The 27,234-nt window shown below is 44.1% G+C and overlaps 1 protein-coding gene across 1 annotated transcript in view; it reads left to right on the forward strand.

Moving 5' to 3' along the window:
- The window catches only part of LOC119460683 (intersectin-1-like), an 88,998-nt gene that overhangs the window by 1,415 nt on the left and 60,349 nt on the right, over positions 1-27,234 (forward strand). Inside the window, 22 exon segments of the mRNA XM_049672526.1 lie at positions 190-329; positions 1,017-1,080; positions 1,710-1,888; positions 2,343-2,478; positions 3,447-3,668; positions 4,144-4,313; positions 5,876-6,089; positions 6,990-7,101; positions 8,538-8,687; positions 10,407-10,547; positions 11,534-11,612; positions 11,702-11,838; positions 13,872-13,955; positions 13,957-14,041; positions 15,175-15,287; positions 16,549-16,751; positions 17,269-17,419; positions 18,023-18,169; positions 18,827-18,888; positions 19,057-19,121; positions 19,843-20,030; positions 24,540-24,632. Coding sequence (XP_049528483.1) covers positions 233-329; positions 1,017-1,080; positions 1,710-1,888; positions 2,343-2,478; positions 3,447-3,668; positions 4,144-4,313; positions 5,876-6,089; positions 6,990-7,101; positions 8,538-8,687; positions 10,407-10,547; positions 11,534-11,612; positions 11,702-11,838; positions 13,872-13,955; positions 13,957-14,041; positions 15,175-15,287; positions 16,549-16,751; positions 17,269-17,419; positions 18,023-18,169; positions 18,827-18,888; positions 19,057-19,121; positions 19,843-20,030; positions 24,540-24,632 — 2,892 coding nt within the window. The 5' untranslated portion in view covers positions 190-232.

Raw genomic sequence — 27,234 nt, forward strand, 5'->3', positions numbered from 1 at the left:
CCTGTGATAATCTGTCTTGTTTGACTTTTCACTGGTTGTACAATTCAGTGATTGAGCAGTGCTATGGCTTGGTGTGTTCGGCAGGGTGTTGTTGTAGTAGCGTGTGAACTAAGCAAGAATATTTGCAGGGTTTTGTGAATGTTTCCCGGTGCATTTAATAGTAGTAAACACATGCAGTATTGTTTCCAGGATGTGACCTTCGCCTTGTCAAGCTGACTGCATCAGCAACACAATGGCAGGCTTCGATCCCTGGGTGATTCCGCCGGAATCTCGGGCGAAATTCGACGCCCAGTTCCGTCAGATGCAGCCTGCAGGAGGATTTATAACAGGTGAGCCAAATTGAAGAAGAAATTTCATAATAACAGATTTTTCAAACTATGCACCACTGATTGCATGAAGGCTTTGGGGTACACCAACACACTTGTAGCACACTTGTAGAGACTAGCAGTTTGATGCCTCTTAGGGTGATCTATGCTTCATTTCATACTCGGCAGGAAATTCTACGGAAGCTACTGAAGTTGCGTGGTCATAAGTCTCACTCTGCACATTTTGCAGTGCAATTTGGTTTTCATCTGCGACACTTTCTTCAGAATTAGCTACCTCTTACGTGACACCTACAATTTGTGGGTGTAAGGGTACACCAAGCCGTTTTGCTTCCAGTATCAGAAACGCAATGTTTTGGTTGCAAACAACTGGTGCACTGTGACCACTATTCACAGAAACATGTTACTCTGCTCATTCAGTGCTAAATGGTTTCAAATGTGCAGTGCCTTCCATGTAATAAATGCATCACATTTTGTGGCATAAAAGCATCAGACTTAATGTTACATCAAATTACATGATGCATATCCATATCTTTCATAAGTGATGCACTAATTTTTTTGTTTGCGAGTCCGAGCAGTTACAAGTCTCTCTTCTCTGCCTTTGTATAGTAAACAAAGTATAGTAGCCATTGAAATTTGACAAAGTACAATATAAATGTTGCTAGCCCAAGTAACTTCCCATTGTGCTTACAGGTGAACAAGCCAAGAAGCTGTTCCTTCAATCTGGCTTACCACCTGCAGTGCTTGCCAAAGTATGGTAAGTAGGCTGCTGCTTAAAGATGAAGTATTGAACATAATTATAACAACAACTCAGGCATTGTTTCAGTCAATTCCTCCCTTCATTTTTGCAGCATGTTACCTTGTGACACCATCTTGGGATTGATGAATGTGTCTTGCCCGCTTCTTTTTTAATGCATCCACTGAACAGAAAATGTATTGCACTTAGTATTTACAGCCTATAGCCCTGCTTCTATAAATCGGCCACTTCTCACATGTGTGCATTTGCATGCTTTATTCCTTAGCTTTTGAAATACACGTCTTGTTTTTCAACACGCTTGCAGTGGTATAAAGTTGTTTTGTGGTGTACTAATATAGCAACCTCCTTCCCATGGCATTCTATAGCATTCATGCACAGAACTGTTGAATTGTGCTCATAACATTGGGATGTGAGTAAGTAAAGGAACAGGAACATATTGTCAAAAGCTTTAACACATAAAATGATCTTGGTAGTGTCAGTGTACTTCTTCAAATCACCCCTCCTTTTATCCTGATCTTGTGGTGCAAGAAAACAAGCCATCTTTTCCCAGTACATTTTTTAACTTTATTCTTGAACTTGCAGTTCTCTTCTGCCTATAGTCCACAGAGTTATGGTGTTTTCTTGTACAGGTCCTTAGCAGACATGGATGCAGATGGCAGGATAAACCAGCATGAGTTTGCCGTGGCCCTGCACCTAATCCAGATGAAGCTGAAAGGCATGGAGCTGCCGGCAACTTTGCCAGCTTCCCTCCGGTCGCCAACGACATTCCCTACTGCGAACTTTGCTGCCGCCTTTGGGCCCCCACTTGGTGCGCATTATTTTTGGTCCATGTTCTACGATTACTGTACATGCTACAGTGCATGGTTGAAATACTAGTTCCATGGCCCTGCACTGCAGCCACTGTCGTAGACCACATGTGGATTTGGCATGTAAAAATAAAGGCCATGAGTTTTAGTTAGTTTGTACAAGCCTTGCAGCTGAATGAACTGGACAAAAAGTGCTGGTGTACAAGAGACTAATTGTGATTGACCAATTTGGTGATAGGTCCTGGTGTCATGCTTATATACTACATGCTCTGCCCAGCAGTAGAGCCCTTCTTTCTGTTTGACCTTTCAACACATCTCAACTGTGCGTGCTTGCAGATACTGCACAGGCCTCGGTTGTCTGAGTTTGTCCTGTGCCTTCCAGGACTGTTAATCTGATGTTATTGAAAGTGTATGGTCTAATTGCTTATCATTGATGCTTCACCCTTTCTGTTGCAGAGTCCGTGGGCTCACCGGTGGCTCAACCTCTAGTCAACACTGTAGCTCCTGTTCCAGGTCCTGCCTTTCCAGTGGTGCCCTCTCCTCCCACCTTGGCTGGCACCCCCCATCCTGCGCCACTGGGCATTCTTCCAGGGTGAGTTCTGTTGTAACAGCATTGCAGTCATCTCTATGAATCATGATGGTTAGCATAGATAACCAGAGCTATTTAGTAATACAGTCCAACCTCTTTATATCCTGTATTCGCCAATTGCTATTGACATGAACATTTTAGATTTACTTCATTATCTAATAACTACTTTGTTATATTGAGGTTCAACTGTGCCATTTGTGAAACTCCTCATGGGCCTCCTGTTTTAAAATATAGTTACACTGTTGGCTAATAGTGTAATAGGTCTACGGACTATTGTGTCACCTACTGACAACAAAACTAACTCTAAAATGCCACTTTCTTGAGCACAGCAACAAAATATCTGTAAGCAAAGCTAAATAAACAGTATTTTTTATCAGCGCCTTCTTCTTCTATTTTCTTAATTTTTTTTTTTGATAGGTTACTCATTTTCAACAGTCATTAGCAGGGGACAGGTGACAACTATTTTCATTTGGTTGCTCATTGGCATGATAACCATGTTTGATAACTAGCAGAGAAGGTGAAGGTGAAACTTTAATTTGACAAATTTAAGCACTGGAGCCTCAGTGCTGGTACTTCACTGTGATGTCACAAATTTTAGTAAATGCTCTTGTATTCAGGCAAATTTCGCATTGGAGAAGTATTAAAAACTTGCTAGGTTGAGTCGTTGGTTTCTTTGGAATGTAATGGAGTTTTTCTTTGATGATAAACAGTTAGCTACACCCCTGTAGGCATTGTCAGAATTTGATGCTACAGCATTCTTGTGCAGAAATCTGGGATGGCACTTGTGTTTTGTATCTGCATCTTTTCCAGCTTATTAAGCCTTCTCTCACTGTAGGAGTGGGGCCTCTGCTGTTGAAGCGTGATCTACTACTAACACAGCTTAATGTTTATCTTTAGTGTCCCTTTTAATTTAAACATAAGTTATAGAAATGCAATGTGGCATCAAATCCTTTCTGTGTGGTTCCTTGCAGTGTTGGTGTTCCACCTAAGCCGCCGGCGCCTGCCTTCGTGCCACCCGCTGCCTCCACGCCTCCTGCACTGACTGAGTGGGCTGTGCCCCAGCCTTCAAAACTCAAGTACACCCAGCTGTTCAATACGCACGACCGAAGCCGCAGTGGATTTCTCGGCGGCGGCCAGGCCCGCACCATTCTACTCCAATCAGCCTTGCCTCAGCCTGTTCTTGCCCAGATATGGTGAGTTGTTTGTTGATGTGACGTGCGACGAAAAATGTAAGAAAGTGGAACTGCTGGGAAGGTTTTGCATCACATTGTTTAAGAGATAACGGTTCAGTTTATTTCTTGCAATTTGTGCAAGGTGTGAGGAGGAAGATTCGGGAAAAAACTGTATTGGGGCAGCTTGACTGTACCCATGATCTCAAAACAAAGCAGCACAGGTAGCAATCGACTGTGTTATGGAGCTAGAAATTTCAGTATCTTAGCAAAATTGTGTTGTAGATTGTGTAGTGGTTTTGAATATCTCAGCCAGCAAGGATTATCTGCAGTTTCATTTATGTCTGAAGCCATAGAAAAGCAGAAGTCTTACTTCCTGATCCACAGATCTGTGGCATACGTCTAGTTTAACCGTGTCTTAGGCAACATGCCCAACTTTGCACCTTGCTATGCTGTAACCACGCTACAAAAATCTGGTCCTTCATCTTTGTCCTTGCAGGAACCTGTCAGACATTGACTCTGATGGGAGACTAACCTGCGAGGAGTTTGTTCTTGCCATGCACCTGGTGGACTGTGTGAAAGCAGGGGATGTATTGCCAACCAAGCTTCCTCTGGACTTGATACCACCGTCATACCGGCGCAAGAGGTCAGACAGTGTCCAGTCCTCAGGTGTGTGTGCTTTCTTGAGCACTTGAGTCCGTTGTTGCTGTTCCCATAGTTTATGGCTTCCATAAACATTTCTGTGCACATTTTTATTTTTCATCACATGCTATTTCGTGTGCTTGTGTACCTTCTTTTCTTATGTTAATGTTCACCTTAGCGTTTTGGCACAAAATGTTGTGTGCCGTATGTGTTCTTGTTGCCCTTCAATGCTCAAACTGGATTTGCAAGTGTGTCTAGCATTATGGCATCTTTGTACATTTAGAAGAGAATTTTCTGCTGTTGTGCTGCTGTGCTTTATTTTCAGGCATTTCCTGGAAAGACAAGATCTGCATACTGTGCAAATATGTGTTGAGTACGCAACATTGCCTGGCCTTGTGTAACTGTAAAAGTGTCCTTTACTGAGCGCAGTGTTGTTTGAAAAGTGTGTCAATTCAGTTAGGTTTGGTTAGGTCAAGGGCTTCCATTGAGATCTTCTGGCGTAGCACATCTGACATGCATGCTTGTTTTGAAGCACTCGTGATTGACTTCAATTTCAGGTCCCACCTGCCGCAGCTTCTCGGTGATTATGGCATTCTGCTGCTGTACATGAGCTTACATGGTCAATTCACAGCTGCTGCAGCTGCATGTCGAATGCAAATACACTTATTTACTCAGATTTAGGTACACCTTAAAGAACCCTAGGTGGTTGAACCCTTTAACCGCCAATTGAACTTCCGAAAAACGTACCAAAATCGCCAATTTTTTTTAAGTAGTCATAATTTTTTCCATGCAATTCTGATTCTGAAAATATATGTTACATTATTGATTTCTGTTTAAAATTAGCACACCGAGCAGCCAAGTACACTACCGCATAATGGTTCGTCTCCGTGACGATTAGGTCAATGATGCCCCAGTCAAAAAATACATGAAACCAGCCGAGAATTTCATTCTCGTCAGTGGGCTGCCGCAAGATTCCGGGCACTGAAGAGAAGGGAAACCGCGGAAGCGCAGGTGGCAGGTTATCAGTGTTCACGCGCTGCCACACTAGTGCACTGTTTAGTGCATCACCGTCGTCGTCATCGCCGTCGCTTTCATCGTCATCTGAAGCAATAGCAAGGGTAAAGACGACATCGGAGTCACTGTCGGACAGAAATTCCATGTCGTCACTAATGCTGCTTTCTGTACTGCTCCAAGAAGCACCTCTTTTTCATGGAGCATCGCCGTCACTGGCATTCTTCTTGCAAAGCGCCATTATCAAATGACTGTTGCCAGGCTTAAAATATGCGCGAAAGGCACGAAATGCGGTTTTTCATAGACAACTACCACCATCTAGAATTGAAAATTGCAAGCAAAGCAATTGACGACTGTGATATGCCTTTAGCGGCAGGAAGGAGTGGAAAATCGGGCCGGATGAGTGTGACTCGTAGTTGGCGATATTCGTACAAACACGTGTAACGAGTACAGCTCGGGGTTGCCAGCTAACGGGTTAAATTAATTTGGAGAATTCCATTACGATGTCATGCATAGCTCTGTGCGTTGCTGTGGGACATTACACCCCATAATTTGATTTGATTTTGAATTGATTTCAGGTCCCATGCCTGAGTTACTGGGTGCACTGCCGGGTGAGATGCCACTCGACGACAAAAACATGGCCACCTTTGAGGACAAGCGGCGGGCCAACTTTGAGAAGGGCCAGGCAGAGCTGGAGAAGCGGCGGCAGGCCCTGCTTGAGAGCCAGCGCAAGGAGCAGCAGGAGAGGGAACGCAAGGAGCGTGAGGAGCAGGAGAAGAGGGAGCGCATACGGTACGCATGCGGTTTCAGTGGACCGAAGCAGGATGTTCTCTGCGACGATCCACTTTGGCGTTACGATCGCCTTGGCCCTATCTTGAAAGCAATCTGCGACGAGGAAAGTCCGTCGTGCGCCGTGTTTTCGCCGCTTATAGGTCGCGTTGAAGTGAGAGGCATGATAGCACAAAGGTCAATTCGCTCGCCGCGCTTCGTCACTCGAGCGTTTTGACAGTTCATTTCCGCGGTCAACGAGCGAGATGTGTTCATGTTTGCTTGGGCGCGTGTGACACCGTGCTTGTTAATTTATTTAGTAAGCGAATACGGAACCTAGAGCACGGTGACAGCAACGGCAAAAATGCGCCTGGAGTGTCTATTATCGCAATAAAATAGTTGTTTTGGTTATAGTGCGGTACCGCTTATAGTGCGGATATTCCAGACTCCGGCGACTTACGTTATAAGTGGTCTACACTGTACAGTGGAATCTCGTTGATACGATCTTCACAAGCACTGGAAAATAAAGCTTACCATACAAAAATCGTATTGTCCAACATATTATCGAACATATTATCCAACCAAATCATATTATCCGGAAAAGAAAAAGAAACTTATTATCCAGAAAAACTTAGTGTGCAGAATCGTATCAACGAGATTCCACTGTAATTAACTTTAATGTAGTACAGGTGTAGTGCAGTACACACGAATAAAGATGCAGAAGACACAGACGCAGCGGTCTTTCAGTTACTGCTGCATCTGCGTTTTCTCCTATGTGTCCTAGTTCTTGCACACTGCAAAAGAACCAGATACTAACAACTAGCCCACACATACACTATGCTGCAGCACAGGTTTGTGTTAGGAACTGTTCATCTGCAGGAATGCTGCAGTTCATGTGTTCCATTTCTACTTGGGCTCTTACAGGCAAGAGCAGGAGAGGCGTCGTCAATTGGAACTCGAAAAGCAGCTGGCCCGGCAGCGAGAGATTGAACAGGAGAAAGAGGAACAGAGAAGGAAAGCACTGGAACAAAGAGAGGTTCGTCACTTTGACGATTCTTAGGGATTGTGCTTTTTTAAGGTGAAAGCCTTAAGTGGCTCATGGGTAAAAAAATTGACCGTACAGCGTTATCGAAAAATTGAATGCCTGGCATTATGGCACCAAAATTCAATGGCACCAAAATTGATGCTGCCAATATTGATGGTCGAACCCACGACCTTTGGTGTAAATTAAGGTGAAGTTATTTAAGGCACTCAAACCCACAGCCTTTGGTGGAGAAAACAAGTAATAGGAATTAACAATGCATTGGAATGAGAACGCCAAATAATTCATTCAATGCCTCGTGAGCATGCAGGCTTTCGCCTTCATTGCCTTTAGCGTATGCTAAAGTGACTGTCAACTTTTTTTCACTGTCCAAGTCTCATAAGAATCAGCACAGAGCAGTCCTAGTCAAGCTGAAATGCTGAGGCTTCAGTTTTCTTCACTACAGCAGCTTAGCATTACAACTGTAATGTTCATAGAATGTCCTAATCTACACCGGACAAGTTTCAGAATTTCTTGGTGTTTTCTAAATAGAATGTTTGTCCCCATTCCTGAAATAACTTTCTGAGTTCAATCGTTAGATCTGCACTTATGAACTTAATGAAACTTGCTGAAAAACTTTTTTTGTTTCTTTTATGAATTTTTAAAAACGATGCTGAGTTTGCGAGAAACATGTTAAAACTAAAATTTTATCACATTCTGTCTCACTCTACGTAGGCCCTGTCTGGCCCATGTAATGTATGAGCATGAAAAGTCATTCTGATGATTTTTGAAACACGTTACCAGCACAGAATTGAACAGTACACAAAAACTATACATGAGCACAAGCAATAGGACTACAATTGACATTTGTTTGACACTGGGCTACATCAGTCAGAAACAATTTCAAACATTACATTTATGGTACTGCTCGATTTCCAGCACTCTTGCGGTGTGCTTTACATTCGGCTGGTTGAAATCCAGCGCTCGCAACACGTTTGCCAAGTTCATCTGTAGCCTTGTACTCCAGGTTGGGCCACTTGGAGGGGATGTCACCTTCGAGCTGGAGCACGATTGACATTTGTCGAAATTCTGGTCAAAAAACTCTTCCGGTTTCTGTGGGAGCAGATGAACGTTCGGTTTGGGTTTGGGCAGGCTCCACATCGCTGCAAACCGAGTTGATGCACAGTAGTAACCAGTCAAATGTACGTTTACTGTGCAGGTGTGAAAAAAAAGGAAAAATTTGTTTCTGGCCCGATGTTGTGCAGTGTTAAGTAAACGTCTGTTGTAATTAAGTGCTTGGAGTGTTTATTGTCTACTATTTGTGTCCCATCTGGTTCTGCACTAGTAACAGGTATCGCGAATTTAGTGACCACCTAGCCCCACCAGCAGCATTGGTTGCACTCTGGTGTTAACGACCCTTTTCTCCATTTGTCGTTCTCTTCTGGAACCAGGCTGCTCGGCGAGAGATGGAGAGGCAACGCCAGCTGGAGTGGGAGAAGCAGCGGATGCAGGAGCTGCTCTCCCAGAAGCAGCGGGAGCAGGAGAACGTGAGCAGGCTCAAAGGGCACAGGAAGGCCCTCGCACTACAGATTGAACAAGTGGTGGGTGCTCAACACTGTGGCCATCTTCTGGAGTGCATGCAGAAATGATCCTTGTGAAATCTTGTTAAACTGAACTGAAGAAATCAAAGGCATGTTAAAAAAAACCCACTAAATCAGTTTGTACTGATAATGTAGTATCTCAAAACTCTATTTTCCATAATTTGGCAGTAAGAGGTTGATTACTAGAAGAGACTCAAGGTCAACGTTCCATAATTAGAAGTTTTGATATTTCAGTGTGACGTCGCGAACTTAAAAAAATTCTGTATTTTTGTCATTGTGGCTAAGTGGAAGTTCTCAAAGCTTGCCAAGTTCAGTCTTTGTCTCCTTTAGAATCTTAGAATGCAATGTAGTCTGTATTTACTCATAAAAAAAAATTAACTAGATTCGAGCAGGTGCCATCAAAATATATGAAGTCACGGCAAGCTGGTCCAGAAACTTCGAAGCGGTGTTGTCACGCCTGTCTTTAGTTATTGCGTCTCATCTGGCATACCAAGCCTCCTAACGCAAAAAGAGAGACATTTTGGTGTTGTAGAAGCACATACTAATGCAGCTGAACATGTTTTTCTCTGTAGTGTCACTTTAAAAGCTGCGAAAAAAGAAATGCTGGCAGACTCCAGTGGCTCTTTGATTTTATTTACTTGATCACTGCAAACAGTAGTTATGCTAAGGCAGCGGCTGTGACTCCAACATTTGAAGCAATGGCAAGCGTCTTCCTTTTCCATAGCGGTATACTGCACTTGTAGCGAGAGCCAACGTGAAGCATAGCGAGAGCCAACGTGAAGCATAGCGAGAGCCAACGTGAAGCATTTCTTTAATGCTCTTCTCCAGCCTCGCAACCATAGTGCCGAAGCCCGCTCATTTCTACTGCACATCGTTCTATACAGCATCAGGAGTCTGCTTAGCTGGGGATGGACACATGTAGCACATTTCCTTGCTTATAACGGTTAACTACAATAGAAAGCGGGCATGTGGTTAGAGTGCTTGGCTTGATGTCGCATAAGTACTGGTTGGATTCCCCACACTGCGGTGCAACTTATTTTATGTTTTTAGTGAATCTTTTAAAATTCTTGCAAATGGATGGACATGTTCAGACCATTTTCTAGTTCACCACTGCAGTTCTCATGAGAAAGGAACAAGACAGATGATGGCACTAGCGCTCAACATCGAATGTTAGTGCTGTTTGTCTTGTTCATGTTTTCTTGAGTTCTTTTAATTTCTTTTAATAGCACAAAATTTAAAAAAAGATAGTGGTTTCCTTTCAGAAAGAAACCCGCTGCGGTGACTTGGCGGCTATGTTGTTGCGCTGCTAAACACGAGGTCGCGGGATCAAATCCCGGCTGCAGCGGCCGCATTTCGATGGGAGCAAATTGCAAAAACGCCCGTGTCCTGTGCATTGGGAGCACGTTAAAGATCCCCTGGTGGTCAGAATTAATCCGAGTTCCCCACTACGGTGTGCCTCATAATCAAACAGTGGTTTGGGCACGTAAAACCCCAAATTCATTCATTCATTCCTTTCAAAAATAATTGGGGAAAAATCATTACTGAATGCAAAGACTCATTGTAAGCACTCCTCCCAATGTTTGAAGGTTTGAGGTTTAGAGAGAAATGAGTGTATAAATTAAAGCAACTGTGTGTGATAAATTGTTTTTGCTGCAGACTGGTAAGCAGCCAAGTTTGTGTGCAGTGATTGTGCTGACTCTATCACTTTGTTACTTGCAGGAGAACAAAATTAACGAGGCCAACCAAAAACTGACAGACACTAAGAAAGGCGTTGCCGAGATGAAAGCGTTCATTGATGAGATGAGGCTAGAAAGAGACACCAAAATGAGGGAACTCAACGAAACAAGATTGGAACTGAAGGCAAGTTTGAGATTCATGTACTGTTGGCATGTTGTACCATTGCTTTTAACAATTTCATACCTGCCAACTCTTCCGAATTTTCCGTAACATGTACGAATTTGGACCCGTCTTACGATTTTATGAATGCCGGCTCAATTTTTCCGGAAAAGTGGTTATATTCGCGAAATTATTTTTTTCAAATTCCTAATAAAGTCCTAATAATAATAATAATTCCTAATAATTCCCGCCCGCCAGCAAATTCCTTTGCTGGCAGGCGGGGGCGCCACTTACATAGGGGCACATAGAGATGGGGGTGTGCGCTGTAGCCTTTATTGTCTGCAGAGTAAGGACATTTTTCACTCTGTGACGTAGCCTTCGACATCGGGTCGTTGGACGACCTGACGACGGCCGGACGTCGTTGGTTGTCGTTACTCTCAACATAGAAACCCACCGTTACGTAAGTGGCGCCCCAGAGACGACGGCGATTTCGGGTCGATGTGGCAGGCACAGTGTCTGCATTGGAGGCTGTGGCTTGTCGTCTCGCCTGTCACCTTCGTTAGGCTTTTTTCGCGAGTATGACCTGTTTTGTGGGCCTCGCATTTTTTTTTTTTGCGACGTGCTGCTGCATCGAGCGCAGTGCGACTCTGGCACTCCGGTGTTTCGTAGCCGTAGCGGCTGCGAAGTGTGATGGCGTGCTCGAAGCCTCAGTCAGTACTAGCCTCTATCAGTACTTGCAAGTGTGTTTGAAGTCATACGCCTTGGCAGAATTCCTGTGTCCCCCCCCTCGGTCGTGAGTTGACTAATTTGGAAGTCTTGAGGTTGGCAGGTATGCAATTTTGAACATTAAATTGTCCTACGCACGTGTAGGAAGTCTTCTTAAATATTATTGCAATTTGTAGAAGTTGCATATATTTCTGTACCCGTGAAAGTTATTCTGGTGTAGATGTCCATCTTTCTTTTGTGATTTACATGCACCTAATGAGATGGTGTCCTTATCATTCCCTTAGGAAATCAGCGACAAAATGCTTCTCTTGAATCAAGAGAAACTTAGCCACCAGGGCCGGTTGAAAACAGTCGGAGCCAACAGTGAGTTGATGCCTTTGAACTCTCAATAGCCTGGCCCGTTGCTGCACTTAGAACAGTGGAATGCAAAGTCTTCTTTTTTGTGCTTCCAGATAATTACTCTCTAGCAATGAACAGCTGTGGGAGTAAAGAGATCAGTTTGAACATGTTGCGTTCAACGCTGGCCAGCGTTGAAAAGGAAGCAGAGCTCAAGCAACAGGACGTCGACAATAATAATGCTCAGCTAAAGGTGAGAGGGCAGTCTTTAGCGACAACTCTCCTTGGTTCGCGCATTCTAGACATTCATATTTGTGGAAACAGGGTCTGTAATACAGTTGCCAATTGATTTTTAGTGCAAGAACAGGGCCGCAAAAATTTCAGAAAAATAAGGCATTCTGAAAAAATAGATGTCAGTAGTAAAATCAATTTTGCTGTTCACTACAATTTCAGTACTGTAGTAAATTCTTTTGCAAATCTTTACATTTTGTCGTGCTCTATTGAAATCATATCTAGTTGAAATTTCTTGATTGTCAAGGCTGTGAGAGTGTTTCACATTTGCCTGTCGCACCTCTCTATGTGCTTCATCATCAAGTGCAGACTTTGCCTGCAACCTCTACTCCGCGACACTTGTCATTTAAGGCTGTGACCGTGGATGCTAATGGTTACCATGGATGCTGAAAGAGCGCTGTATTTAATAGCCCTGACCTGAGCAGTTTGTAATGGTGTGTGCTGGGGGGAACAGGAAAAAAGGAAAAAAAGAGACACTGCACTTTAGTAATGATTTTCAGGCACGAATAAAACTGATTTGTGAATGTACTACAAGGTTGATGCAAATGGAGTAGTCCTGGACATGTTCAGCTAAGGTGGTGCTCATATGCTGATGTGCACGCTTTATGATCGGGAGTGAACGTGCTATTCATGTCATCAAGTTGGTGGAGAGTTTGGCGATGGTGACGGCAAGAAACAGTAAAAATATGCATATAAAGGAACTGTCAAAATAGTGTGTTGTTGCTTATTTGCTTCATTTGCAAGGTACAACATGGGTGTCTTAGAATATTTGAAATGTATCTAGTACTCCCTTCTTAGAAGTTTCAAAACCACTAAACATGCGACCTAGCCTGTCTGAGGCTACTCGCCATGGTAGATTAGTGGCTATGGTTCTGCGCTGCTAAGCTTGAAGTTGCGGTTTCGATCCCAGCTGTGGTGCCCACATTTTGATGGGAGAGAAATGCAAAGATGCTCCTGTACTTTGATTTAAGTGTACGTTAAGAACCCCAGGGGGGTCAAAATTAACCCGGAATCCCCCATTATGGCGTGCCTCATAATCAGATTGAGGTTTTGGTATGTAAAAACCGCATAACTTAAATTTTTGTCTTCAGGCTGCATAGAACATTTATTGCTCTAGAGGCCCAGAGAAATTGATTGTGAATTGTGAATTCAGCTGGCCAATTTTGAGGAGTCTATTTCTTCTCTCTCTTTATTTTTTCCTTTTCCTTTTATTTTGTTTCTTTGTTTTGGGGGGAGGGGGGGGGGAGAGAAAAGGCAAACTTGTTTGGATTATTCATGCAATTCCTGGTTTCTTACTGATCGATTCAAATTAGATTTCATCAAATGCACTGATAAATCATGCCATCTTGTGCCTCATCAACCAAACTCACCTGGGGCAGAAAAAAAGTTGCTCTTGATAAAACTGGAATAGTACGTGGTATAGAAGCGCAGTTGGACACATGGATTAAAATGAGACGAGCACTTAATACAATTAATGTTTATTTGAAGAATGGACAGGCAAAGCAGGCAGATCTTTGATTGCGCTTCAATACCATCAATATGTACAACATAGCCCAGCGGTCCACCCTTCTGCACCATTGGGATTCGCAAATTCACTATGAGCGAAACTGTGATGCTCACCCTCCCTTGGCTTCACATGGTATGGGAGCCTTGGCATAGAGCCCGGCATCAGATCTTGTCACTGACGGGGGACCTTTCAAAACCTTTGACAATGACAGTGCAACAAGATCAGTACTCATGCTTTTTTCCAGTGCTGTCATTTAGCAGTGTTATACTGCAATCAAACACGCCCTTTCAGTGGCCATTAAAATCAAAGATCATTGAAATCGTGGAGCACCATTGACTTCTTTCCACAAGCTTGCACAAAAGAGCCAATCAGACATGCGGATTTCAATGGCATTTGGTTTCACTGGTCATTGAAAGTGCATGTGTGACTGCAGTATAAGGGGGTGTTGCTTGTAGTTTAATATTATTACTGTGCCTTCTCTTTTCCAGGAGTTAAAAGATAGGTTAGCAGACCTCGTTCAGCAGAATGAGGCACTGATGAGAGAATTTACTCAGAAGAAGCAGCAAGTTCTAGGCACTAAAGAAGCAGAAGAACAGTTCCATAACATTAGACGCCTGGAACGACAACTCGGAGTTCGCATCTGCAGATTCATGGCCAGGTATGCCAGCAAATGCTCTGCATGACACCAGAGTCCCTTCTGCTTCACTTGCAGATGCCACAGAAAATACTTTTATTGAGCAGCCTTTTGATAAATGTATGCATGGGATGCTGAACTTGCAACAGTTAAGTTATGACTGTTTCAATATGAAGCTTTCTTTGGCTCTTAACCCCACTTTTGCGTGGAAGGCTGTCTGACCAAGTTAACTGAATTGATCTTAGAGATGTGCAATCATAGGCAGTAGCTTGGTGGGCCAATTCTGATAGTACCAGCGAAAGATGTGTGTCCTCATAAATAGTTTTATCCCCTTCTGTGCCATGGATGAGCAGGGTTCTTCATCCTTGTGTTTCTGGTAAAAACGGCCAAGGATGAGCTTAGCTTGTTGACGATACTTCTCATTTTCTTTCAATTAGTTCCCCCCCCCAACGACACATTTATAACATATAGACATGTGTAAGGGCCACACTTTTTTTTTTCATAATTTTGATAAGGGGCAGCCGTTACACGGGACCGAACCTCTTGGTCAAAGTGTTGCCTGTGCAGCCGGTGACTTGTGCACAGCCTGGCTCTCGCCATCTAGTAGTGGCGCACGGAAGTACTCATTGGGGCACTAAACTCAATTGCTTCTCTGTTGGAAAACTTTTTTCCCAAGTTTTCAGCTGCCAAGTTGGGGGTGCGGGAGGCCCTTACACGACTCTTTACTGCCCTATATTTTTTTGTTTCATTTCCTCATACAGGGCTTTTAAGGTTTACTTTTGCAATAAATGGTTGACATTTTGTATCAATAAATGTTTAAAATTTTGTCTTCATTGCTTTTCGTAAAGGATCCAGCGTGGAAAAATTTGGTCATTCTTGATCAGAATTCGGGATAATACTGTGGCACAGGAGAATTTGATGTGGTTCTTAACGTGGGCTGATCCTGGAGGCACTGCTACATCATGCCACCCAATCGCCTCATTGCATTAACCTGTGGATCTAACCACTAACTGTTCCCAGCAGCATATCTCGGCAGGTCTACCTGCAGACTATCGTCCGACTTTGACAATCATCCTTCGATGTGTCTGCTGAATGTTTTACTCGACAATTTTAAATATTGTCGTTTGCAAATCTTGTGACTGTGCCTTGTGTTTCAGGGGAAAGTACTCAGCCTGAGCCTTCCTCTGGTCTTGTAAAATACAGAGCACTATATGCATTTGAGGCACGAAATGCTGATGAGCTTTCCATAATGCCAGGAGACATTATTATGGTGAGTACGGTATAATTTTGTAGCAATATTTCTAACGTGCAGTCGAAAGTCTAAAGACTGTGATGTCGGCAAAAAAATGCAAAGATATAAATAATTGTTTCATCTTGAGGAGCAGTTTATTTTTAAAGTGCGGTGACTCATATTTAATGCAAGAATGCAGCTTGATCAACATCTTTTGCAATGCAAGCAGTACAGAAATTTCAATTAGACTTTTGCTCGGTGCAAGAATTCATTGAATGCAAGGTTCAGTCTACTTAAAATGTTGTCATGGTTGAAGTCGAAGAAACATTTCAGGCTTGCCTGTTAGGCATGCCGATGCATCTCGCATGATGTCACGATTCATTCCGTAAAGTGCAGAAGTTGCATGCAACCTTGACTTCACGATGCTGGTAGTTTAGGCTGTGTTGTGCAAGTTTAGCTTGGTGCTTTCAGCCTACGCTCGAACATAAGCTGTTCCATCTAGTAAGTGCACAGAGGAACTTAATTGACATCCTCACTTGTAACTGCTTGCTGCCCGCTACCAAGCCGGCTGGCAGGGACTTCGTCACGGCTATTCCAATCACACTGCCATGACAGTTTCTTCACCAGGTCTTAGTGACCAAAGTTACGATTCAGTGCCGAGTCTGTGCAGATCTATTCAAAGCTCTGTGTGGCTCCCGAATAGCTAAGAAACCACCTTGCCAGACTTCACACACACACACAAAAAAAGCCAAGAGTGCCGAGAAAAACGTGAATTACAGCAGCATTCTTTAGACACCATTTTTCCAACGTCGTGTGCGTAAATGCCTTTCAGACACTGTACAGTGTCTGAAATTTTGGTTTTTCTTGCACATTGGTTCAATAGAGAAGGTAGCAGTACTGCAGGTATGTTTGAACAATCGAGGAGGTTCGAAAAATTGGCTGACTATAAGCGAACTTGTTTTTGACTTGTCTTGGCTATGTGAGACGTGTCAACAGCATTGTGGCTTTCTCAATGAACCTGTTCCTGAATATATATTTGTTCATTCCTAATACTTTGAAAGCTCTTAATACTGAAATTCAAACAGAAGTGAATAGCACAATATTCACTATGTGCTATTCACTTCATTACTATGTGCACACTTCACTACAACTAGAATATCATTGAATATTGCATACTTGCACAAGCCTACATTTTATTTAATATTCAGATTGCTATGATGAAGCTGTAATGGGCACTAAAACTTGCAAATGGCCCTGGCACACGGTTAAATGTTGTGCTTTGTCATGTCTCTGGTTCCAGGTGCAGGAGAACCAGCACGGGGAACCGGGTTGGCTCGGGGGAGAGCTACAGGGCAAGACAGGCTGGTTTCCAGAGTCCTACGTCGAGAAGGTGGTCACCTCGCCCACTGGTGGCTTTCCCGTGGATACCAACCAGGTGGCCGCGGCGGCTGCCGCAGCCGAGACTGTGCACATCGTGGGAACCGAGATGAAGATGACCCTGGAGTGAGCCTTGCTTGCCACTGTTTTTCCATGTGGTCTTTGTTTTCTGAGAAAGATAGCTGGTGTGCAATAATTACCTTATCGGGAGAACCATACTTACGGTATAGACAAGCTGCAGAGCGTGTCATGAAAATGTGGTGTGCTACTCTCATTCACCACGGGCGGAAAAAATTATGCTGGCATTGATTTCTTAGAAGGCAGGATTAATACATCTGGCCAAGTATTCAAAAGTTCATTGTAAAGATTATTATTCAAAGTGGCTGACAGACCAGAGAAGAAGCAAAGTGCCAGCGTAGTCTGCTCTCTTTGCTTGCTCTGTGGCTCTTTGTTTATAGACATGCAGCTTGTGTTATGCATTGACTTGTGTAATGGGTATGCCTTCCTTATAGAGATATTGATCTGGAACCTCATGTGGTGATACTTTCACGAAAGGTAACCTCATTGTCCTTGTGTTCACACTCAAAGCATAATGGGCACGGCTTTCCTGCAATGTGCACATCGTTTCACGTTCTGTCTGCAGAGGAATTTCCGAGGCCCCGGAGAATGGTCGCGAGCCAGCACTGGACGAAGTGTCGGCGCCCGATGTTCTGCAGCCCTCGGAGAACTCCTGCTTTACCCAGCTGCCCCGGGGGGCCCCCAGTGTGGACACCACGTCTCCTGTACCTGGCGAGGTGAGCTGGCGCGCACTCCTTTGTCGAGGCCACATGCATTAAAAGGGGTCCTGTAACACCTTTCCTGCAAACCTGAGAACGCACTGAAGCGAGTGCAATGCCCTCGAATGAATATACTATACCCGAATATACTTTTGAAAAGGACCTAATAATAACAGGATATAAAGAGCGGAATAATTACTTTTCCCATTACTCTCATCTGAATGTTTCCTCTCAGCTGGGCAAATGTCCTGCCTATTTCTGCTTCCTCACTTTTTCTTTCTGTGGTGCACTTATGGTAATCCTCCAAGGTTGGTGTCTGATAAAAGTGCCTAAGAGCAACAAAGGAATGGTGACAGGATGGGCGTCATGTGTTAACAACTGACATAACCTAACCTCATTTGCTAGAAGATTGGAGGGTTGTGCACGCATGAGCAAGCTTTCTTGCAATCAGGCTGGCTAGTTTTTGGGGTATAGGACAAACTGTTGGTATTTGTAATACTATTGCAGTTTCCAATGCATGGTCCCTTGGTTGCACTACACCATTAAGCACATAGGTGCCATTGCAGCCACAAGGCTCCATGAACAGGTCTTCTCAACTCTTTTTATTATACTTATTTCCAGGGAGAAGCTGCCCCACAGGGCTTGCAGGCACAAGCTCTGTTTCCGTGGCGTGCGAAGAAGGAAAATCATCTCACTTTCAACAAGGGTGACGTCATTGCAGTCAAGGAGCAGCAGGACATGTGGTGGTACGGCGAGTTCCAAGGAAAGGCAAGTGTCTGTCTTGACCACAGAGGATGTTTCAGTGATGGCTGATTGGTTAGGTTAGTGTTTACATAGACACGTGGTAGTGGTAGCTACTACACTACAACAACAGCCTACATGGTTTGATTGGCATAAAGGGGTAGGCCCTGAAATAAATATTTAACCTATAATCTGGGCTAACTTATCCTGACTTAACCTAACCTTGCTTGTAGTCTTGCTTGTTTGCAGGCTTGTCTTGCTTACAGTTATTTGCTTAGACATAGTCAACAGAGCTGATATTTCAGCTTATTGACACAAGTTATGTGGTATATGTGATCAGTGGTTTTGATCTGGCACAGAAATTTGGCACTCACAACAAAGTGTAACAGCTAAACTCAAGAAGTTTCTTTTAGCAAGCATGAATGGTGCCATAAAGGCAGAAAGCTTAGACACGCAATGCAAAAAGGCTCCAACTTGCAACTGGCCATATATGCGCTTAGTACATTTTTATACCGGCTAGCACATACTGACAAATTTTTATGAGCGGCAACTGAACGTTCTTAATTCTGGTGCAACAGCCCTACCTAACTCATTGCTGCAATGGGTTGCACAAGTTAATTACAGCTGATGCTTAACTTTGTTTTGTTTCTACAGTTATGTTATAATTATTTGTGCATCTTTCAGCTGGGATGGTTTCCAAAGTCTTATGTCAGACTCATCTCGGGCCCCGTGAAGACGTTCAACAAGTAAGTGACTTGGAAATAAATCGAATCATGCGTTAACATTAGGAGGGAATCGATGGTAGTCAGGCTGGGTTGCTGTTGCATGACGATGACCAGATTTAACAGATGGCATAACAAGTTTCACTGCTGTCTTGTAGTATTTGGCTCAAAGTTGTATTTATTTTATTTCAGCAACCAGGTTTCGGAGCTACAAGAATATGGAGATGTGCCTCCTGAACCCCCAGCAGATTTCCCAGGTCAGTTTCTACATTTTCTTTTTTTTTTGTAATAGTGGATAGCCTACATGTACAGCTTGAAGCTATAATAATTTTGATCGGCAGCACATAAGGTGAGCTAGACTACATAATGTGTCTTTTGCTGCAACTGTGAACGGCTTTCCTACTGAAGTTTGTCCTGCTAAAGTTGGCAGTTGCAGTGACAGATAAGCACTTTTTTAAGACTGACACATATTTTGCATCTGTTTGCTGAAAATAATCCATGGTAAAATGATGTTGCACATTTCTGGCAAGGCTTGAGAAATTATTTCTACATTGCTTCCACTTTGCAACTGACATTCATGTGCCAATCTTTCTACATAGGTTTTACCTTTTGATGAGCACATTCTGCTTTGCCACAATCTTTCAGTGACCTGTTGATCTTAAAATCTTTCTCGCTGATGTCTTGTTAGGTGTGTTTTCTCACGAAACCTCCTTTCCTCTTTTGACGGGGTTGAAATTCAAATACACTCGTATGCTTAGATTTAGGCGCTCATTAAACAACCCCAGGAGGTCAGAATTAATCCAGAACCCCTTGATATGGTGTCCCTTGGTAGCCTTGTACAACTTTGGGATGTAAAACCCCATCAATTTTATTACTGCAGTGCCAGATGAAGTCTGTACATGCATCCACGATTGACTGCACACTCCTTAGGAGTGCAGACAGTTCCTGTTCATTAAGCCATTGCTTTTTTTCCTGCAGTGACAGCAGAGGAGAAGTTCGTTGCCCTGTACGCATACCAGTCTCAGGAGCCAGGTGACCTGAGCTTCAATGCTGGTGACGTGATCAGTGTCAGCAAGAAAGAAGGTGAATGGTGGACGGGGACGTTGGCTGGCCAAACGGGAATCTTTCCTAGCAACTACGTACGCCTGTACGAGCCAGAAGTCAAGGTAGGAAAATACTTTGCTCTTTTGTGGCTGGGCGCTACTGACGTGCGACATGCACTAAAGGCCAACTGCAGCGAAATTTTGGACCGCACAAAAAAGTATAGGTTCAGATAATGTAGATATGTGGAGCAGCCTCCGTGCGAAATTTTATTTGAAATTTGAATGGATGCGTCACAAAAGGCTTGCAAAAGTTGACGTTTTTTTGTACCAAGACAGGCAGACTCAACTCTAGTTGACATCTACATGAAACCAAGTGATTGGCTCATGAACCATGTTTGTGTGTTTTTTGATGTATAAATATTAATATTAAGGTGCAGCATGTTTTACAAAGAAATTATTTTATTTGGACTTAATTATAGACAGACTGGGTATTACAGTATAGACCACTTATAACGTAACCGCTTATAGTGCAGGACCGGATACAGTGCGGTCTTTTCAGACTCCCGTTAATTTTCCCGTAGCACTCCATGTATACACGTATTGCTTATAGTGCAGTTGCGGGAGACGAAATACCGGTTACAGTGCGGCTGCCTTGGAGTACGGAAGTCAGCAGAGACGGCGAACGCTCCCCTCAAATGGGCGCCCCAAGGAATGCTCGAGGGAGAAAGAGACGAAGTGGAGGAAAAGGGCACGTGGTGCGAACCAACAGCCAGTGAGGCTGAAACCAGAATCTTGAGTGCGAGTCGGGAAATATCACGGCGCGCATTGCGACCGAGGGCCACGAAACTGCTAAGGCCGGCCAACGCTCGCTTCACGATAATGGCAGTACAGTGAAAGCTCGATGATACGAATCTCACGGGGTCACGAAAAATATTCGTATTAGCCGAAATTCGTATCATCGAAACAATTAAAACTACAGTCGAATCTCGATAATTCGAACTCGAAGGGGCCCGAAAATTTGTTCGAATTAAAAGGACGTATTTTTGAAGTATTCGTGCACCATAGCACGATGCACGAACGGTGCGAGTCGTGAAATATCGCGGCGAGCAAGCGCATAGCAAGCGCGGGCCACGAAACTGCCCAGGCCGGCTAACGGTCGCTTCCCGATAACGGCAGAAAACGAAGCTTCAGGGAGCGGGCGGCGCCGGCACACGGGTGCGCGCCGCGCGGGGACCGTCGAAGGTGAGGGAGGAGGGCGGCAGGGAAGCGGATTTGGCCGCGTCAACTCCGCCGCTTCTGTGGCTCCCCTCGCCCTCCCTCCCTCTCTCCCTCTCAACTCCCTCGTAGCTTTCTCACCTTCGACTCTGTGCGCACATCTCCGTGCGCGCCCGCCGCCGTGCTGGCGCCAGCTTATTTTAGCCGCTCCCTGAAGTTTTCTTTTCTGCCGTTATCGGGAAGCGAGCGTTTGCGGGCGTGGGCAGTTTCGTTGGCCCGACTGCGCCTCCGCCGCTGCTTCCCTCTGCGCTGCTGCCGCAGCGTGCAAGATCAACATGTGACTAGAAAATAGAGGAAGCATAGAGAAGGGTTCACTGCCATTTTATCCGTGTGGCTGAGACGTCGGCACTAGTGTGTGCTAGAATACGGTTGTCTAGAACACACTAGTCGGCATGTACACGCTTGTTCCGGCGCGATGCAGAAACGGCGACCTTGCAATTTGAGAAAGGGTGAAATTTCCGCCGCGGGTTCTTTTTTTTTTTTTCTCCCGTTCCTTCGCGCGCGGCATTGAGGGGTCTCTCCTGAGCTTTTGCTCTACGGCGGTGTCGGAGCAATGCCGGTCGGAGGCGCTGCCGCTTGATTTGGCGCGCTGCTAAGAGCATTGTCGGTGCGCATAGGTATGTTCGAAATAAGCATGTTTGAATTAACGAGATTCGACTGTAGCTAAATTAAAGAGTCAGAGGTGAACTCACTCAGGCACATGTACGTAAAAAGCATTTATTTCTTGAATAAAAAGTCTATAATGTCCTTCTATCTCGGTAGACAATCCTATCTCGGTAGACATAGCTCGCTGCGACTAGGTAAAATGGCGCAAACACAAAGAACGCAGCCCGAAGCACAGCAGCCACTCCGTCCGATGGGCGGCCGCCGAAAAGGAGGAAAAGAACAAAAGCGCCACCGCTTCAAACTCTTCGCGCCCAGTCGCGGAGTCCGCGCTGTCCGGCGCCGCGTCCGCGCCTCCGCACCAAAAGAGAACGGGAGAAAGCGCGTGACTGCGCGCTGTTCTCTTTCGCGGCCGTCGGTGGGGCGGCGTTTATTCGTATCAACCGACGCAGGCCGGAAATCGATTCGTAACAACCGTTCTCTAGCACGTTGCAAAGTATTGGGGCTCGGCCGGGACCACAGAAAAATTCGTATCATCCGGAAATTCGTATTAGCCGTGATCGTATCATCGAGCTTTTACTGTAAACGAAACTTCAGGGAGCGGGCGGCGCCGGCACGGCACGGGGAAGGACGCACGCAGAGACCGTGGAATGTGAGGGAGGAGGGCGGCAGGGAAGCGGATTTTGCCTCGGCAACTCCGCCGCTTCGGTGGCTCCCTTCACCCTCCCTCGTAGCTCCCTCACTTTCGACTGTCACCGTGCGTGCCCGCCGCCGCTCCAGCCCGCCTGGCGCCAGCTCCCCGAAGTTTTGTTTTTTGCCGTTATCGGGAACGGGCGTTTGCCGGCGTGGGCAGTTACATTGGCCGGCCTGGGACAGCGCCGCTGCTTCCCTCTGCACCGTAGCCGCAGTGTGCAAGGTCAACACGTGACTAGAAAGTAGAGGAAGCATAAAGGAGAAAGAAGGGTTCACTGCCATTTTCTACACGTGGCTACGGTAGCGTGGCTGAGACGTCGGCACGTACACGCATGTTCCGGCGCAACGCAGAATCGGCGACCTTGCCATTTGAGAGAGGGTGAAATTTCCGTCGCGTTTTTTTCTTTTCTTTTTTTGTTTTGTTCGCGCGCGACATTCTCCTAAGCTTTTACTCTATGGCGGTGCCGGAGCAATGCCGGTCGGAGGCGCCGCCGCGTGATTTGGTTCGAATTAATGAGATTCGACTGTAAATTGAATGCAAACGTTCTAGCCGCATTCCTCGACTGTCGCATACGCGTGGTGGCTCGGTGCACATGTTTTGCATATGTGTGGGCCTTGAAAATTGTTGCTTTGGTTATAGTGCGGTACCGCTTATAGTGCGGATATTCGCGACTCCGGCGTCTTACGTTTTAAGCGGTCTGCACTGTAATTGTACTGGCAGTTCTTAGAACCATTTCGCATGCGGCTGTGGTGATTTGAGTGCGTAAGGGCAGTTAAAGACATGCATTCGTTTTTTCGAACTGCCTGATTTTTGGGACGTTTTTTTGGTCTCTAGAGAGTCAGAAAAATCGGACGTTGACAGTATATACCACTTCTGTATTACCAATTTAAGTGAAAGTTCATTGCAGCTGGCCTTTGTCTGTGTGGATTGGTTAGAAATTGTGCTTACGGAGTTGATAAGCTGAGCGCATCATCTTTACATAAGGAGCAGAGTTAACAGCCAGTCAGTTGTTATAAGAGCAAAATCGTGTTTGTTCTAAGACTGTTCCCATGTGGGTAAACACTCATTTCTTGCGGATGAGTGCCTTCATTCCATTGTATGAGAACAGGGACATTTGACCATTCTTGCATAATACCCACAAAATGGTGAAACTTGTACCATTGCAGCTTCTAACTTTGCCAGATACAATGGATTCATTGTACGGTTCACTTTGTTAAGAATATGAGATGTCTAATTAGAAGGGTGTTCGAAAATGGTTATACACTGGATAGAAATAGAATCTTCTTTCTTTTGTCATGGTGTGTTTTGTGAAACAAATTCACAATAACATATTCATGCTCAAGAACAGGCTTACTATGAGCATCAAGCTGTCACCTTTGACAGCTTTATTGAGACATATATGTACAACTATGCATGAACACTAGCAAGGATGACAAGACCAATTGTCAACATAGTTCTGGGTGCAGTGCAAAACATAATACAATTCAAACTAAGATAAGCTGTAATGTGGGAATTAGGCAGAATAATATGAACGAAATTGCAGTTCGTAATGCAGCCTTCTGCATAAATGTAAACTGTGCTAACAACCATGTGCACAACCATAACGTCAAAGCACAACATGAGTGACAGAGCTGGATTAACAATACAGATTAACAATGGGAGCTAGCTCCCAGAGCAACCTATTCATGGCTTTACATGACATAATTTTCTGATTTCTTAAGGTTGCTAGCTAGTTCTATGCCAAGCAGTAAATTGCTTGCAGTTTTTGTACCACTGCAATCGGTAACCCTTTCATGCTATGCATTAGAACATGTCAGGTTGCAATTTCCTGCGATTGCGTTCCCGGTGTTTTGGACCCTTAAAAAAAGAACAAATAATGAGTGGGAAGTTATTATCCATGGTGTTGCCTACAAGTGAGGAAATCTTCGCTACATATGAGAGAGATGAGTTTGCATATGGGATTTTCTAACCCGAAGTGTTTTGCAAGATGGCTTGCCTTGCCATGAGGTGTGTGTGCCTGCTGGTATGGGCCGACATTGTTGTTGTCCTTTCCGTTGAAGGAGGAGAAAGCAGCGTCTGCTGCTGAGGAAATTCCTCTGAACGCAACTTCCACATTGCCGACCAATGAAGAGTTGGGCTTCACTGGAGCGGAGGTAGATCTTTTGGTCTTTTGAGCCCCAGCTGCTTGATTCTGCTCCTCCCGCTGCCACTGCGCCGCCACCGCATTGCACGCAACTACAGCTTGCTGGAGCAGTGCTTAACCATTCTGGTTTTGATGGGAAATGCGTTGTGGAAGACGGCTGCGTTCTTCTAATGTACAGTACGGTCCACTTTTAAAGTGAACACGCAGTTAGTATTCTGCCCCAGATTATCGCTGATTTATGGAATAAAGGCTAACAGACTAAACTTCTTGATGCATAAATGCATGTCCAGTTGATTATATCAGCCACTTCGTTCTAATACAGGCGAAGAAATGTTAGTTTTATTGGCTTTGTTATAGGCTAGGTGTTCCCTTTAAAATCGGACTATATTCTGTACATGGTTGGTCTAATATGAAAGGGAATGCAGGAGAGGAATTGAAGTAGTGATTTCTCTAGATTATCTTTGCTTAATTTGCAATGGCTCTTTGCCGATTTGCAGGCATGCTGAATTAATTTAATTTTCTTTTTAATGATGAGAGCACTGATCATCATTCAAATGAAGACACGGTGTGAACCGTGCATGCTAGCTAGCACTCGGCTGTGGCATGTGCCTTCATACAGGAATCGTATCTACATCTTCTAGCACATTAAGTGCACAAACTGTGTGCATCTGTGCACATTTCAATTTATACATGTCATCATTATTTAGGCAATCTGCTGTAGAGGAAAGCTGGCTTTATTATTACAAAAAGAGCCTATTGCTAACGTCTGCTAAGCACTTCCCGTGTTGAAGCAGGTTTCTGGTAGTGTCTTTTTGGTTGTAGCACAAAAACATGAGAAATTGTAAGTGTTGAGTACAAATTCAGCATTCCCTTTCGTATTAACATATCTAATATACTAGCAAACCTTTGATAAACTTCTTTGTACTAATCTTGTGTTTTTCATTTCTGATTGTTTCTGTTTATGCACTGCAGGCTTTTTGCCCTTGTTTCTATATTCCTAAGGTTTCGGCAATAGTTTAATTCTTGTTGGATGGTGTGGCTGTTCCTTTTTCTGTATTCCTTTTGCATGCCATTAAAGTGCATACTTTGGAAACTGCTATTGCTTACAACTTTATATTGTTGCCAATTTAGTGCTTCACAAAGCTACTTGTTACTACCACCTTTGTTTTTTTGCCAATCACTGTCTTAATATAGTTTCTCTTTTTCAGTGTTACTAATGCTAATCTTCTGTGGTACTTTTGATTTTCTGCGATTCCAAGTTATACCTTATTGTGTCATACTAGCATTTATTGTGTCTAGTGTTTATTATAACTAAGGCTTCAATTTTTTATTGTCATTGTCATACAGCACTTACCTTGAGAGCTGTCAGGTAGAGATATTTTGTTAGCTGTATTGTGTGTTGTTCGTTTGTTCCTTATGCTAATAAACTGATTGCACTCTGTTTCATGGATAGTCAGCCAAGTGATGGGTGTTGTACTGTAGTTACGTGTGTTGGCTTGGTTTCTACTGTTTTTTTGCTCGTTAACATTAGCTTGCAACATTTTATTGGATTAGATATTTGCTACAAGCCTTTAGCATAGTGAATGTCAACCTTGAAAATACTGAAGTCTTTGTGTTGACGGCCAAAATAGGGAGGGATTTTTTAGAAGAAAGAACAGTAGTCGGGCAGTTTGTCTGTTGATATAGTGTTGCAACTTTATTGGCACCATTGAGCTTTGAACAATCACATTCACACAAACACTTGGTAGTTTAATAGCTGCCATAAAGCCCAAAATTAAAGTTTCCCTTAGTGACCAAATAGCGGCCAAGTACAACTTAATACAGTAGACTTTGGTTACTTTAGTTAATTTGATTGTTTGGTTAAATCGATCTTGACTGAAGGTCTCGGCTGGCGCCCATGCATTTCTATAGGTTAAAATTTTTGTTATTTCGTATTCTAAAATTGGCCTTCGCCGTATAATTTGAATTTGACCAGTCAGCATGCACGTGGCTGACCCCTATGATGACTCAATAGCGACCTCTTCACTGGCAGCATCTGTCTCGGCAGAGCTTAGGGGGCAGCAAGTGTGTTGAACTGTCATCTTCCGTTGAAAACGCCTATTTTCGGCCTGCCCTAGGAAAATTTGCAAGCAATAATGGCAGCTAACAATGTCCGATTACGATATTTACCAGATTCGAGGCACGCTTTATTTTTTTCCCCATGAAAATTAAGCCGGAAACCGCGTTTGTGGCATTTGTATGCTTTGCCGCATAACACGGCTGAATTGCGGCGAAGCTGATAGTAAGAAATTGGCCAACACTGTGCAACACATATTAGACCCTAGCCAGTTTATCTTTCTAAATAATTTAGTGCGCTTTAGATTTCTACTTTGTTTAAGTATTTCTCTATGTTATCTCTACATTAGTTTTCTACCTTGGACACACAAAAAGCAGGTGCGTTTGATTCGGGAGTATGTTAGAATCGGGCAAATACTGCCAAATGAATCGGCGATGCGTTCTGATGTTTTTTCTGCATCTTGTTTAATTCGACCCGCCAGCTGTTACCAAGCTGAACTCTACAGCTTTGACGATCTGGCAGTGTGCTTTTGAAAAGCTTCACAGTATAACCTGCT

This window comes from Dermacentor silvarum, chromosome 8 (assembly GCF_013339745.2).
Source record: "Dermacentor silvarum isolate Dsil-2018 chromosome 8, BIME_Dsil_1.4, whole genome shotgun sequence".
Lineage (NCBI taxonomy): Eukaryota > Metazoa > Arthropoda > Arachnida > Ixodida > Ixodidae > Dermacentor > Dermacentor silvarum.